Genomic DNA, 16,419 nt, shown 5'->3' with positions numbered 1-16,419 from the left:
ACCAAAATGAATTGTCTTTAATAAGCTTTACGTGAATTAATGAACTTCTTAGCCAAATGCCTGAAAGGATTAACTCAATTTAAAAAAAAAACTGCAGATGAGGCAAAGAAAGAAAACATTTCATCACGTGCCTTACTTTCAAATAAATCTTTTATTTATTTATTTATTTATTTATTTATTTATTTATTTATTTATTTATTTATTTATTTATTTATTTATTTATTTATTTATTTATTTTATTTATTTATTTATTATGGCGTAATTAAGGCCTTCAGGCCTTCTCTTCCACATCGCCAGAAATGCAAACAAAATAATAAAAAAAAAATCAAACTATAAATAAATTAAACCAAACGAACATATGTATAGGTTACAGTCACACAGACATTAAATGAATTAGCATTGTCTTGAAGTTCAGTAAAACAAAAACATCCCTCGGTCCCTATAGGCCCACTTAGCATTGTATCAATGTTTTACAGATCTTACATTTTATCTCTGTCGATCAGTGACCGTTAAATTTCAAGTGGCTTATTTTAGTCATGGGAGTCAACGTATTAAAAAGCACTACAACCTTTCTGTAGTCTCCTTTCCTCCCCCGCAAATGTGACGTCGTACAGAGGCAGAGATAATATAATTATAAGATTTGTACATTGATCTGAAGCTGTTCATTTCACGTAATTTCATGTCTGTGTGTGCTTTCACACAGACAGCTGACGATAAACAGAGAAGTCCCTTGTTTCCAGTCTGAACCCGTTGAGGTGTCATCGAGAGCCAAGATTTATCTCTCTATCGGTCGTACCAAACAATCACTATATTGTATGTATATAATATTATAATTTAATTTATATTGGAAGATTTTTTACCCCTTGACCGCTATACGCCTATTTTTTAATGTCTCACAAATTCAGAACATATTATATTAATTCTTATGTTATACACAGAATAAACATACAATATAAAATCGCAAGAAGTCATTTTTTAACATAAAGACTAATATTCTGAGAGACGTATACCGTTTTTTTTTAGAAATTAAGAGACTGTTATTTCCACAAAGCTTAACATACCACATTGGTAAAGTGATTATACAGTTAGAAATTCGCAATATCACATTTTCGGACATGAACAACAATATTTTGAGAGACGTATATTTTAGAATTAATACAGTGTTATTTTCAGTCGACATACGTACATTCACATACTACATTAGCAATATGACGAAAGTGTCATTGAATTGCTTTTTGATGTTTGTATTTTTTTTTCCTACTTCTTTATATAAAATGTAGTTAAGAATGTGAAAAACACGGAGTTTTTAAGTTAATATCTGCAACTTTGAGCGACTGTCCTTGAGCTTAATTTTAATATGGACATTACAAATGCTAGTCGCACTGAAATTGCTGTTACTTAAAATCGAAAGGCATGTTAATGGGTATCATAGGAATGCGTGGGATAAAAATATCTTCTCTTTTCTTTTTGTCAGTTAATATTGTCACTCCTACTACTACGTTTTGAATGAGTTTTTTTTCACACCATTTCTTGTTCCATTGCATTATTTTGGTGGGTCAATATTTCGCAATAGTACTATTGGTAATTCACTATTAAATATTAAATTATATGGTCGCAATCCTTGTGAATTCAAGAATTCAGTTGGATAAAACGCAGTCTGCTCACTACCTACAACTGCATCGAGAAATTCATAATACGGTCCCGGACTGCGTAAAGATACTTATTGCATGAATTATCCAGTTTTAGCGTTCATGATGTGTATCAACAATGTTATTTAATTTCGTGTTATAATTTCCATGGCCTCGTGAGAGTCGATGTTGAATATAACAGACAATAATAAAGAAAAAATGACTATAGAAGATTGCATTTTAGTATTAGACATGAATGTTTGATCGTATTTAATTTTATGTTTTTACTTTTTTAATTAATTTAACGTCCATTTGCACAATTTTAATGTAGCCTATGTTCTTCTCCGGGTTATGAAGGTTAAATGTGCAAACTTTGGCAAATATCGGTCAAAGAGTGTAGATTTGTATTGAGTACATACATACGTACATGCATGCATACATACATACATACATACATACATACATACATACATACATACATACATACATACATACATACATACATACATACATACATACATACATACATACATACATACATACATACATACATACATACATACATAGCCACATTGAACTTTATATATAAGATATAATTCTATGAACTTGCGGCTTTGATAGTGAATGTATTCAGAAATAGAATTTTGAATATTCCACCTTGTCCTGGAACATGGCATCTCGAAAGTTAGGAACTACAAACAGCTTCCATCAAGGAACTCCTTGCGTTCCATTATCATGTTCATGACAGTAGGTAAGACGGAAAGTTCGACTAATGTGTTGAGCTCGTTGTCGGCTACTCTGGCTCAGTTCTGTGGAGTAGCACGGTGGAATACTCAACATTTGATTTCTGAAGCATAGTTCTGTTTAAAGGTCACACTTTCCAGTAGGCTTGAAGTGTGAAGATTATCAAACTCTTCTAAAAGGCGCATTAATGACGTATAATAGATAGTTTTTCAGTAATATTTTCTAGTTCACTAATGTTTCTGTAGTCCATTATTTAGCTTTCATACTATTTCGCTGTAATTTATGTTTTGGCTAATAAAAAAAAATTATTTAGTTTCTATAATTCTTTGAAACATTCAAGAAGCATTCTGTAATATTTATTACATGTTTCGTGAATATGATTACTATTAGTTTAACATTTGTAAGCGTTAAATGATACATTAAGGAATAATTATGATAATACATATTATTATCTATTGTGATTATTATTATTAAATTCCAACTAAATTGTTGTTCAGTATTATATTATGAACGGCACCGAAACTCCATTCAGTGAATCAGTAAACAACTTAGGTATATGTGTGTGTGTGTGTTTTTTTTATTGGACAGCATGTTCCATTACAAGGTTAGTAATACTACATGCCTTGTTGATCGTTCAATACAATCCTAACTTACTATTAGATAATAACTATTAGATAAATGTCCATGTCACGTATGGCTTCACTGTTCTTTGGGTCTGGTTCATAATTAGTAGGGCTAGGATTTTGATGAAATTGCACCTTTTTTCTAGTAAGCCAGAAACATAGCTGCTTTAGTATTTATATGTTATGTGATTAACTGAGTGTCTTAAGACACATTTGTTAGGGCATTTTTTTTTTTTTGCATTTTTTGCCTGTTTCAAATCATAAGAGCATCTTTTGTTATATTCGGTCATTATTTTTTTAGGCATTTTCATTTAATTTTGGCCATAAATCTCAATTATTATTGTAAAATAATGTTTATTTCCTTTGATATTTTCTTTAATATTTTGTCCATTAATACCCATTATTTTGTATAACATTGTGTGTGTGTGCGTGCGTGCGTGCGTGCGTGCGTGTGTGTGTGTGTGGATAAAAGTTTAAATTGGAACATTCAAATTGCAGAAACTTTCAAAAGAGTATTCTCACTAATTCTCTCGTTTAGGCGATTGAAGAACTTTCTAACCTTTTCTCTGAAAGAGATTTTAGCGCAAATACTCGTGATGCCCCACTTCGATTACTGTGATATTCTGTTTACTGACCTAAACGTTATTTTGTTGCAGAAATTACGTGTTCATAATATGTGCGTCCGTTTCGTCTGCAATATTCGTCGAGTTGATCACGTAACACCATTCCTCGAAATGTTGTCCTGGTCCGTCTAGATTTCTCCACTCCTGTCTATCTCGCGTCTCGTTTTCAAAATTTATACACCCACCATAATCTAGACACACGATAAAAACATTTCTCAGTATTATCCATTCCCTCACATCGAACATCTTATACTCATCTTCTTTCACTGTGGCTGTTCCTCGAATTTGGAATTTCCTACCGAATAATGTCAGAGACTGTCAGACATCAAATAAATTTAAGAATAGGCCTACACTAAGGAAATATTTTTAAAACATTTCTCGTTAACAATAATAGTTGTTTTAAGTTTCTCAATGTTTAATGGTTATATAATCACAGGATGAACATTTCAATTATCTCATTATTATTATTATTATTATTATTATTATTATTATTATTATTATTACTCGTATTACCCGTATTATTATTATTATTATTGCTCGTATTACCTGTATTATTATTATTATTATTATTATTATTATTATTATTATTATTATTATTATATGGTTATTATATCACTCGAAAGTATTGTATGATTCGGGAACGTATGTATGAGATCCCGAGCTGTTCTTGGGCATGGGTTCGATTCCCCCCTGGACTGATTTCCTAGTGGGTTTTTTTCATAGGGTTTTCGTAAGGTGAATATTAGGTAATCTATAGCGAATCCTCGATCTCATCTTGCCAAATGCCATCTCAGAATTAGCTCACTGCGTGATAATTTGATGACAGATGCGGAAAGAAAAAAACTGGTCATTGCCTATATGAATGCTGTCAAGATTTTATTCTGAAAAAGACTCAAGTTATGACTTGGGCACCTTTTTGCATTGCATTGCAGAATCTACTATTGATTTTTAGTTGTTTCTTTCGCTATTTCAGGACCCTCTTTACATTAATACACGTATTGACTCATGGGGGACTGAAAACCACTATTAACAGAAAAACTACAAAAAAGGGATTAGGTACGATTTTACAATAAGTCATTCAGTTAATCTACGAGATAACTGATGATTCCTCGGGAAGATGTGAGCGTGGTCACGCCCTGATATGACATCCAAAGGATCTCTTCATATTAAGGTGGAAAGTGTTACGGGAAACTCAACGTATTCCAGACGTCAACCATATAACAATTTTTGTACAATCCACATGCAGAGGAATGTAAATTCCGTCCTCGTATATGGGCAACGCTTGTCTTATGCAAGAAGACAGGAGAGATGCGGCGTTGCCTTATCTATCCGCCATTTCCACGGAAACGAAATTTCAATAATTCAAAGCCTCTTGAAGTCGCACTTCCGCCAAGCAAGCGCAGTGTTCCGCTTTCCATTGTAAAAAGTCGTAAACAATGTACAGCACTAGAGAACGGCAGGAAATTAAGTGGAGGTGGGAGGTGGGGGTGGCTCGGACAAGACCGACCCTCGGACGCGTGACATAACTCCAGAGATGTTTGCAACTCCAGTTGTCTCCCCGCCCCCACTTGCTCAATTTTTTTTCTGTCGTTGTCTCCTCTATTTACCCTCACAACTAGCGCTTCACCTGAAGTAGTGGGGGAAAGGGTTGGAGAGTTAAGTTTCATCCCAGGGGAGGAAAGGCCACTGATTCTCCCTGCCTTTTCGATCTAGAAAAGAAAAACGGTGAATGGAAGTGCAGCTCTCTGTGCCGGGGTCGAACAAACAGCAAGGGGTTGAAAACTTTGCAATGCCGTTGCTTGGGGTTTACTTTTGCCTCAATTTTCTGCCCCTTAGGCGATATTCTCAAAAACAGATGGCGCGTGTGTGAGACACACTTTGACTCCCGCAGCTAGAAGTCATTTTTACTTTCTGCTTTATGCCGTGCGTTAGAGCAGGAAATTGTGCAGAAGGACACCACAAAGCTTACAAGTAGTGACACAACCTACTTCAATGGAGGGGGCGCTTTATTCACCACACGGCCAACAGAAATTAACGTTGATCGAACTCCAGCCTCTTTGATAAGAAGCCGCCAGCTAACCGACTGAGATAAGCTAACCAGCGTTGGAGACAGGGAAATACAGTTATTAACATCATTATTATCTTAGTCATGTTCTACTTTAAGAATTGGATTCTTTCATCTGTCACGTCCTTAAAAAAAACTTTTACTAATATTAGATATTCACTGGACAGTTTAGTTCTTTGTTCAACATGGTGTGAAACCACACAAAAGCTTCAGCAAACGCAACAAAAATAAAATATGCACTTTCATAATGGCGATTAAACCAGGGTGAACTTGTTTTATTGGTGTAAACATATTTCTTGAGACTTGTGGAAAAACAGCAATATTTCCTTGATGAGCCACACACTGTCATACGTTCGCTAGCACACTCTCCCACTCCATTCATTCATCAGTTCTTTCATTCGCTTACAAACCAATTCATTCATTCATATATTCATTCATTCATTCACTCACTCACTCACTCACTCACTCATTCATTCAACTATTTATTCATTCATTCACTCATTCATTCACTCATTCAACTATTCATTCATTCATCATTCAACTATTCATTCATTCATTCATTCATTCTCTCACTCATATATTAAACTAATCATTAATTAATTATTTCATTCACTCTATCACTCACTTATTCAACTACATATGAAGAGTACAGGGGAAAAAACAATCAAAGTCACAATTATCTTAAGGATGAAGTCGTATTTTAATTGATTAAATTACTGCAAAATTTATTGCTGTTCCTAATGAAAAAGTAGAAAAGGATGACTATCCGTGGTGATAATTCGCCTTTATCAGTTTTTATAAGAAAACACTAAAGTCTGCAGTAATACTGAATTACATGATATCACCACAGTCGACTATATACAGTCACGAAGCTTGAGTTTTGAGGGTGCTAGAAACAATAGACTGTGACGGTACTATTTTGCATTGCCTGTAATGAGGCGATATTAGCGATCCTAGTGGTGAGCAACTATCTAATGTTTGCATATTTACTACGTATTGAGCTTCGCGACTGCATATACTAGACTTTGATATCACCCTTATGAGAATTGTGACTTTGATTGCTTTTTCCGTGTACTCTTCACCATTCATTCATCATTCATTCATTCATTCATTGTTTCATTCATTCGCTCTCTCATTCATTCATCATTCATTCGTTCGTTTATTCATTCATTCATTGTTTCATTCATTCGCTCTCTCATTCATTTATCATTCATTCATTCATTTGCTCTCTCATTCATTCATCATTCATTCATTTATTCATTCATTCGCGCTCTCATTCATCCATTCAACCACCAATTTCCTCACTCCTGTACTCACTCATTTGAGCAATGTCACTTATTTCTTGAGTCATTCGCACGATGACGCTTTCTTTTATTCATTCCTGCACTCGTTTATCCTTCCGTCCATTTCCTCTTTACTCACTCGCTTTAACTCATTTACGGGCTCCCTCGCTCACGGATTAGGCCTACATGACGATAGTTGTAAATGTAATGTGAGCCTGTGTTGTGTTTCAGTTCGGCGAGAGCAACGAGCGTCAGATCCTGCTGCGGAACATGGACTTCGAGGCCTCGGGGATCTACTCCTGTGAGGTCTCCACGCAAACCCCCATCTACACCAAACCGTCCAATGACCACGAGCTGACAGTCATACGTAAGTGTCCGCTGTGAAGTTTTGATGTGCCCAATAATGTAACGGGATATATTGTCTTCATTTATTTCAACCATGTTAACAACTTACTAATCAGGAAGAGAAGAAGAAATTTGCTGGATCACTTGCTAAGAAGAAACTGAAATTTCTAACGTTAATTATTACTAGACTGATTCAGATATGGATACACCATGTCTTATTACTAATGTAGACATGAATACGTCATGTTTCATTATTACGGCATTTATTCTGGTAAAACATACAGTATTATGGTATTATGACATTTATTCAAATAGTTATGTTCCAATATACTTAATTAGTTATGGCTTTTAAGGAACCTGGAGGTTCATTGCCGCCCTCGCTTAAGCCCGCTATCGGTCCCTATCCTGTGCAAGATTCATCCAGTCTCTAGAGTCATATCCCACCTCCCTCAAACCCGTTTTAATATTATCCTCCCCTCTGGCCTCCCAACTAACACACCATAGGGTCATTCCATATCAAATCAACAAGGCGCTCAACCCGACCAACTCAGATTTCTTTCAAAATTTGAGGGTTTGTTTTACCTGCTGCGCTAACTATAACTGCCGAGTTTCATATGTCCTATGCTTTTCGTTTTCAATCAGTGGCGTTTCAAACATGAAGAAAAATCATATTTTTGTAAGCACGCCGCTTCAATTAAAATTATATATCTCAACAACGTCTCCAGATAAATTTACAAACATTGGGTGATACATTCTCAATATGTGATAGTTTTTATTGCTTATATTGTTTTCTGCATGTATTCAGTTATACTAAAAAACATGGTGAAACAATTTTCATATATTCATATTTAAAAATGCGGGGGTTCTATTTTAAGGAAAAAAATATATAGTACGCCTCAATTAGTGATATAATGAACTGATAAGTTTCAACTTGGAATCATCACTGGTTACAAAGATAAAAATTATTATGTCACAGCAAGCGTAAGCTAACCGTATAAGTCGCGATAATTATGTCCCACACATTCGTTGTATTTAATTATATTTGATCGTATTCTTGAATGTCACTATGTAATTTAAAATGTAGTACATAATTCGATTTTTTTTTAATTATTACCTCAAATAAATTATTGTCACATGGATTTTGTTAAATATGAAGTTCTGTAAGAAATGCTTATCTTTCATTGCTGGGATGAAATAGCCTGATCATCTTTCCAGACAGGATGCTGCGTTGATTCGTCTGCATTTTAAAGCTGCTTAGCAAGTATAATACCCATCCTAAACAGCAGGACTGTATGAAACTTGTGTTCCAGGCACTGCGGTGGATTTTGCAAATCGAAGAGCACGCATTTTTTCCTCTTCAGTATAGCTTTTTTCAGTCACATAAACGGTAGTAATGTTTGGGAGATGATCCCTTGTCCAGTCGTACAATTCCCTAGGTGTAGTTATTTGTTTATCGGATGGTCTCTGCAAACTAGCACAAGCTGCAAATCTTTTAAGCGTCCCACCTACAACGTTGCATGCTCTTTTGCCATGCGATATGCAAAAATAATGCAATTCTGTTGGAAATCCATAATCTTCTTCATGTAATGTGAGGTTCAGGAATTTTTTTCCTATTTTTATACTGAGCAGAGAATCCATCGGAGAAACACATAATTTTTGTGGTGAATTACAGATGTTTGTTTTAATGACTCCATTAGATATTTTTGAAACAGATGTACAGCTGTAGTGTCATATTTCGGGCAGTGTGAAATTATTACCAGATTTTTAATAGAGACCGTATCGGATGACGATTCGTTATAATATATTGCGAAAGTATGAATGGTTGTCCGCACATTAGTCCTGTGATATGACTGAATTTCATCTTGGATTACGAAATAGTTTTCAGCGAAGTCGCATAACACAAGAAGCTGGCATGGCTGTAGAAATGATTTCATATCACGTAGAAACTTACTTTGTTCAGATGATATAAATGAGTGAGTCAGTAAATCACCAAGTTTCTCCAAGAGACAGTCGAAAAATTTGTCTGTGGGTTTCATTATGGTCTCAAGCGTTGATCGGTCAGTCGTCATCCACTGCTTGTAGGTCACTGATTCACTGAAGTTTTATTCGAAACATTTCTCTAAATCCTCTCTTATTTTGAATGGTTCAGGACATTTTGTACATTTCCTGAACAAGCAATTTATATGAGGAGGATTGCACACCATAGTAGCCAAGAAATGTTGATAAGTTGGAAGGGATAAAGAAAAATTTTCTAGAAATCCACGTAGACCTGAAACTTTAATAAATTGCTTCCGGCATAAGTTTTACATTCTGATAAGGACACAAACACAGACAGTATAGTTCCACTAACTCCAGCTAGAATACAATTTCTTGGTCTAAGAGCTGAAAATTTAGAGAATATTACCTTCATTCCAGGGTTAGAATTTTTAAACACTGCATATAATTCATTTCTGCTCATGTGATTTACTCCCTGATTCTTTAATCACAACAAATATTTCTTACCAGGCATCATTCTGCTTATCTCGTCAGAACAACAGAATTCTTTAACTTTACCAGCAACAGCCGCGAGCAAGGGTTTTCCAGGTTTCGGATTTGGTGAACACAAAATTCCCTTTCCCTTTGCCAGAACTTTTGCTTTCCGAATTATATATTCGAAAGCTGAAAGAAACTCTTTTTTATATTATTTACGCTCCAGCTTTTAGGTAGTAGTGTTAAAATGGTGATTTTCTCACTTTTACCTGAATTTTGAAAATTTTCCTGCAACTGAGACAAAATTTCAGAAATTTCCTCGGCGTCTTTAATATCGAAGACTTTATCTTTTACAGTATTTTCAAATTTCTGTCTCTTATATTTCTCTTGTTGTAGCCTTTTTTGCTTAATAAGGAACACACCTTGGTCAAAAAGACTTGTATTTAATTAACTTACATTTGCTGTAGAATCGACGTATTCTTCATTACTAGAGTCATTCTGAGGATTCTGCGTAATAGCATCATATTATTATTTTTTTCTTTGCGACACATAGGGCACACCTTTTGTTCCTGTTTTAAATCAGGAAATACATTAACACGATATAACACTTTTTAAATTGTTCCTCTAATTATAATGCCCTGAAGGGATTGCAGCAATCATAGGCCTATAACTTAAAACGCGACTCCATTACATCGCACAAAACTACCACATACTACAAAGACTTACGACACTGCACATGAAACAGATCGCACGTTTTGTATAAATTGAAGACTGTATAAACTGCCACTCATGACGGCCTGACAGATCGACGACGCAGATAATCAGGCAAGTACGAACTCGCGCGCAGTGTTGGTGTAAGATGGGTTTAAGTGCTACAAACCAATACACTGATATATTTTTTTACTGATATTCCTGAAACGTTTCCAAAATGAAACTTATACCAAGGGGAGAATACTCTTACCTCTATAACATACATTTTTCACGAAATAATTTATGACCCGCATTTATAGATATTCAATATTAAAATGTGTTTCACGTGACCATTCAATACAAAATTCATTACTTTGATGCAAACCAATTTTTATTGAAATGTATGATCCCTTAGCTTTAAAATAAGCCCAAGTTTAAGATTCTACCTGAATTAGAAGAGAAATTATGAATTATTTTTGTTGACGTAGTATGCGACATTTTTACATTTTTTCTCATATTGACAGAATTGCTGTATGGATATCGTGCATTATTGAGGGCTAAAATTCTACATAATTATTTAACTTAAGGTTCTTTACCATCCCACCAAATTTAATGAAAATCTGAGGTGGTCGGGTTGAAAAGTCCACTTTTTTTGTGTTGATTTGACATGGAATAGCCCTATATGCATTTATGGATTCGCCCATATATGCTATATACCCTGCCCATCTCAAACGTCTCGATTTAATGTTCCTAATTAAGTCAGATGAAAAATATAATGCAGTTCTGCGTTGTATACCTTTCTCCATTCTTCTGTAAATTCATCCCTCTTAGATCCAAATATTTTCTTAATCACCTTATTCTCAAACACTCTTAACCTCTGTTTCTCCCTCAAAGTTTCACAATCATACAGAGCAAGCGGTAACAGGCCTATAATTGTTGTATAAATTTTAATTTTCAGCTTTTTTTTGAGAGCAGATTGGATGAAAAAAGCTTCTCAACCGAATAAAAACAGGTATTTCCCATATTTATTCTACGTTTAGTTTCCTTCCGAGTACAATTTATATTTATTACTGTTGCTCCAAGATATTTGAATTTTTCCACCTACTCAAAGGATAAAGTTCCAATTTCGTACAATATTCTAGTCACGAGACATAAACATATACTTCGTCTTTTCGGGATTTACTTCCAAACCTATCGCTTGACATTCTTCAAATAAAATTCCCCTCTTTTCCCTAATAGTTCGTGGATTTCTCCTAACATAGTCACGCCATCCACATAAACAAGAAGCTGATGTAACTCGTTTAATTCTAAACCCTATCTGTCATCCTGGACTTTCCTAATGGCATACTCTAGAGCAAAGTTAAAAAGTAAAGGTGATAGTGTATCTCCTGGCTTTAGCCCGCTGTGAGTTGGAAAAGCATCATAAAGAAATTGGCCTATACGAACTCCGCTGTACGTTTCACTGAAAAACATTTTAATTAATCGAACTTGTTTCTTGGAATATGAAATTCAATATGAATAGCGTATAAAACTTCTCCCTTCACGTGTCATTTGTTTTTTTTTTTAATCTATCAATAACCGATGTACTGTACTCTTATACGCCCAATTTTTCTCCAATATCTGTCGAATACAGAAAATCTGATCAATAGTCGATCTATTAGCCTAAAACCACACTGATAATTACCATTAATTTCATATATAGATGCACATGTTCCACTATAGCGAGATTTATTATCATATAACGTAGTATTCCATTGACGAGATTGACTGAGATACGCCATGTTTCATTATGACTAGATATTATTGTAGCATAACATTCTCCATTATTGTGAGATTGATTCAGATACGACATGTTCCAATACCACTGAATTATTCCGGTATGACAGGTTCCATTATTACGAAACTGATTGAGATACAGGTTCCATTCTCACGAAATTTGTCATACAATATGTAAAATTATTATGTGATCGTTTCAGATCTATCTAGCTATGTGTGACTGATCTGTTTCGTAATCACAACATTTATTACATTTTCCAGTATTACAAGATTGATTCAGATAGTCATGATCAGGCCTAGGGGTTTTCTCTTAAGCAGCAAATGCAGAATGATAGGATATGACGTTATGTTGTTACTGGACCTTACACAGCGACGTCGCAAGCTACAAACAACCCCCTCCCCTTGCGCAGTCTTTTGACGTTTGCAGTCAAATATTACGCTGCTGTCCTCAAGCGAAGGTTCTTCTGTGTCTCGTACTCTATTAATTGATAGTGGAAAGTTCGAAGGCATGCTAACTGCTTAAGAACCCCTAAGTCTGGTTATGATTTATTATTATCAAATTAATCCCGGTGTAATATGTTGCATTATTCAATGATTGATTGAGATAGCCATTTTCCATCATCACGAGCTATATTCTGCTAAAACATATAGTACGTTTCATTTTCATGAGATGTATTGTGTTACATCATTACGAGATTTCTCAGATAGCAATATTCTATTACAAGAGATTGATTATGACAGGACATGTTCCATTATCACGAGTTTTCTTCTATTACAACACTTTCCCTTATTGCAACATTGCTTGAAATACTCACGTTCCAGTAATGGGAGATTGATTCAAGTACATGTTTCATTATAACTAAATTCTAGTATAATATTTTCAATTACACTGGTCAAAAAAGTTTTCCATATTGTCATAAAATCCATATAAGACCCAAATCAGAGAAAAAAGTATTGTATCTTGTCTTTTATGATCTTTGAAACAAGTTTAATGTGTTTACCTCTTAAAGCACTAAGTCAATTCGTGACAAGCAACTGTTCAAACGAGCTGGCCTATGAGAATGGTCAGAGAGGTTGGTTTTTCTTAAGCAATTAACATGTAATAGAAATGCATAGACATTTTTGGCGCATCTGATCCAGAAATAACAAATTGTGTAACATGCAAAATTTTTTTACCAGTGTATTACGAGAGTTATACTGGTATAATATGTTTCATTATTATGAAATTGATTCAGGTACGATATTTTATATTACCATGAGATTTATTATTGTGTCTTATTTTATATTGTTACTAGATTGATGTAGATATGCATGTTCTATTTCATGTGATTTATTCTAGTATAATAATTATGTTCAATTCATACGAGATTGTTTCACATAGGGATATAATGTTATTGTAAGATTTTTTCTGATACATGTTCCATTATCACGTGTTCTATTCTCATATAACATTTTGCATTATTATGAGATTAATTCGGATGTCCATGTTCATTATTATGAGCTTGATTGTGTACACGTTCCATTATCGTGAGTTATATTCTGGTATGGCATATTTCATTATTACGAGATTGATTCAGATACCCATGTTCCAATATCTCGAGATTATTCTTGTTACTATTATTACAAGATTAATCTGATATAGGTCATTCGTTAACTTATCTCGTGAAACCAAATACTTTCATGCGTCGTAGCATACAGTAAGAATCTTACGGTGGGAGTGTGTTCGCTAGCTATAAGCGGAAGCGTAGAGAAGAAGAGAAGCTTCTCAGTACACTTTCTTCTTCCCCTGACGCGTGGGTCTGTTTCACGAGATAACGAATGGCCTATACATATTCCATTATCATTACATTTATTCTGGTATAGAATATTCAATTGCGACGAGATCGATTCAGATATAAATTTTTCATTATTGCGAGATTAATTTTGCTGTAAGATGTTCAGGTATTACCGACATTGATTCAGCTACGACATGTTTCATTGTCACGAGTTTTGTTCCGGCATACTATGTTTTATCATTGCGAACATAATTTAGATAGGACAGGCTTCATTATCACTAGTTTTATTTTTGTATAACATTTTCCATAATTTCGATATTCATTCAGATAGCCATGTTCAATTATTACAAATTAACGCTGATACATCTTTTTCCACTATCACGAGAATGATTCTGTTCCACTATCACAACGTTAGTACACACCTGTGGAGTAACGGTCAGTGGGTCTGGCCGCGAAACCAGGTGGCCCGGGTTCGAATCCCGGTCGGGGCAAGTTACCTGGTTGAGGTTTTTTCCGGGGTTTTCCCTCAACCCAATATGAGCAAGTGCTGGGTAACTTTCGGTGTTGGACCCCGGACTCATTTCACCGGCATTATCACCTTCATTTCATTCAGACGCTAAATAACCTAGATGTTGATACAGCGTCGTAAAATAACCCAATAAAATAAAATCACAACATTAATATGGATACATAATGCTTCATTGTGACTATAATAATTCCGATACGTTATGCTCCTTCATAAGACTAATTTGGATAAACCACGTTCAGATATTAAATTATTTCTAACACGCCATTTCCACATTTCAAAATTATTTCAGATAAACGGTTCCGTTATCACAATTTTTTTTCGATAATCCATTTTCCATTTATTTATTTAATTTATTTAACTAGCTAGCTGGCTAGTGAGTAAAGCTTAAAATTATAAAACAAACATGTTTCTAGCCACTACCGTAAGAGACAGGCTCGTGTATGGTGTGGTCTTGGCCAATAATATAACATAAAATTTACAAGGACAGTTTACTAAATACAGCAAGTAACTTAATCCAAACCAATAAATAACACACAAGAGCCAAAAAAAAAAAAAGAAGAAAGACAAAAAGAGAGAAAATATAGTCGACAGAAATAAAAGGTAAAAAATACACACGTTTGTTAATATTGTATATCATGAATAATTTTATGAATTTCTCTTTTATAAGCTTTCAATAGGTAATACTTTAAAATCTATATAAATTAAATTTGTTGGGTAATCTATATTTTTGGTTAGACAAATTTTTATTAATCTTCTGTGTACTAAAATTAATGTATTAAGTAGAGATTATAACAGATTTTTCGGATACACCATGTTTTGTTACCAGAATGATTCTGATACACATTCTCCATTAATATTTCAAGCTTAATAACGAGATTGATTCTGATACTCAGTGTTCCAGTACCACAATCTTAATTTGGATACACTAAGTTCCATTATTACGAAATTAATTCTTAATTCGTATACATTATATTACATTATTAAGGAAGTGATTCTTATACAGCATATGAAATTGTCGCAAGATAAATTTGGATAAACTATATTCCATTATCACAATATTATTTTGGATACACTATATTACATTATCACAAGATTAATTTGGATACATGATATTCTATTACCAGAGTATTAATTGAGTTACACCACATGACAGTATTACGAGAGTGGTTCTGAAAGACAATGTACCATTATGACGAGATTAATTTGGATACGTGATATTTCATTACCACAATGTTAATTTAGATACACCATATTACATTATTACAGGAGTGATTTTGGTGTAGCATATCCCATTATCACGATATTAATTTGAATACATGATATTCCATTACCACAATATTAATTTAGTTACACCATATTACATTATTACGGGAGTGATTCTAATATAGCAAGTTCTATTATCAGAAGATAAATTTGGATGTATTTCATTATCGCAAGATTAATTCTGATACTTCATAATATTACGTTATTATTGGAATGGTTCTTATGTAGTATGTTCCATGATGACGAGATTAATTTCTATACCTGATATTCCATTACATTAATATTAATTTAGATACACCTTATTACATTATTAAATGAGTGATTCTGATACAGCACGTTCTATTATTACAAGATAAATTTGGATGCATTCCATTTTACGGGCGCAGTCAAATTGAAGTTATAAAATTGTGATCGAGTTTAATAATTTAATTTAATTTAGGTATGACTATCATTACTACTATTATTATTATTATTATTATTATCATTATTATTATTATTACGTAATTATTTTATTGGTGTTGTGAAGATGAAAAGAATTGTCATTGTATTATATTAATTATGTATTATATTGCCTTGTATTGTAGTATTGTACTGCTTTGTATTGTA

At 33.9% G+C, this 16,419-nt stretch overlaps 1 protein-coding gene across 1 annotated transcript in view; it reads left to right on the top strand.

The window, feature by feature from the left end:
- The window catches only part of LOC138696357 (uncharacterized), a 529,406-nt gene that overhangs the window by 191,237 nt on the left and 321,750 nt on the right, over window positions 1-16,419 (top strand). The window contains exon 2 of the mRNA XM_069821183.1: window positions 7,198-7,333. Coding sequence (XP_069677284.1) covers window positions 7,198-7,333 — 136 coding nt within the window. The remainder of the gene's footprint in view (window positions 1-7,197; window positions 7,334-16,419) is intronic.

The sequence above is a fragment of the Periplaneta americana genome, chromosome 3, assembly GCF_040183065.1.
Source record: "Periplaneta americana isolate PAMFEO1 chromosome 3, P.americana_PAMFEO1_priV1, whole genome shotgun sequence".
Lineage (NCBI taxonomy): Eukaryota > Metazoa > Arthropoda > Insecta > Blattodea > Blattidae > Periplaneta > Periplaneta americana.
The sequence above is the reverse complement of the archived record's forward strand: the minus strand, read 5'-3'. Positions and strand labels throughout refer to the sequence as shown.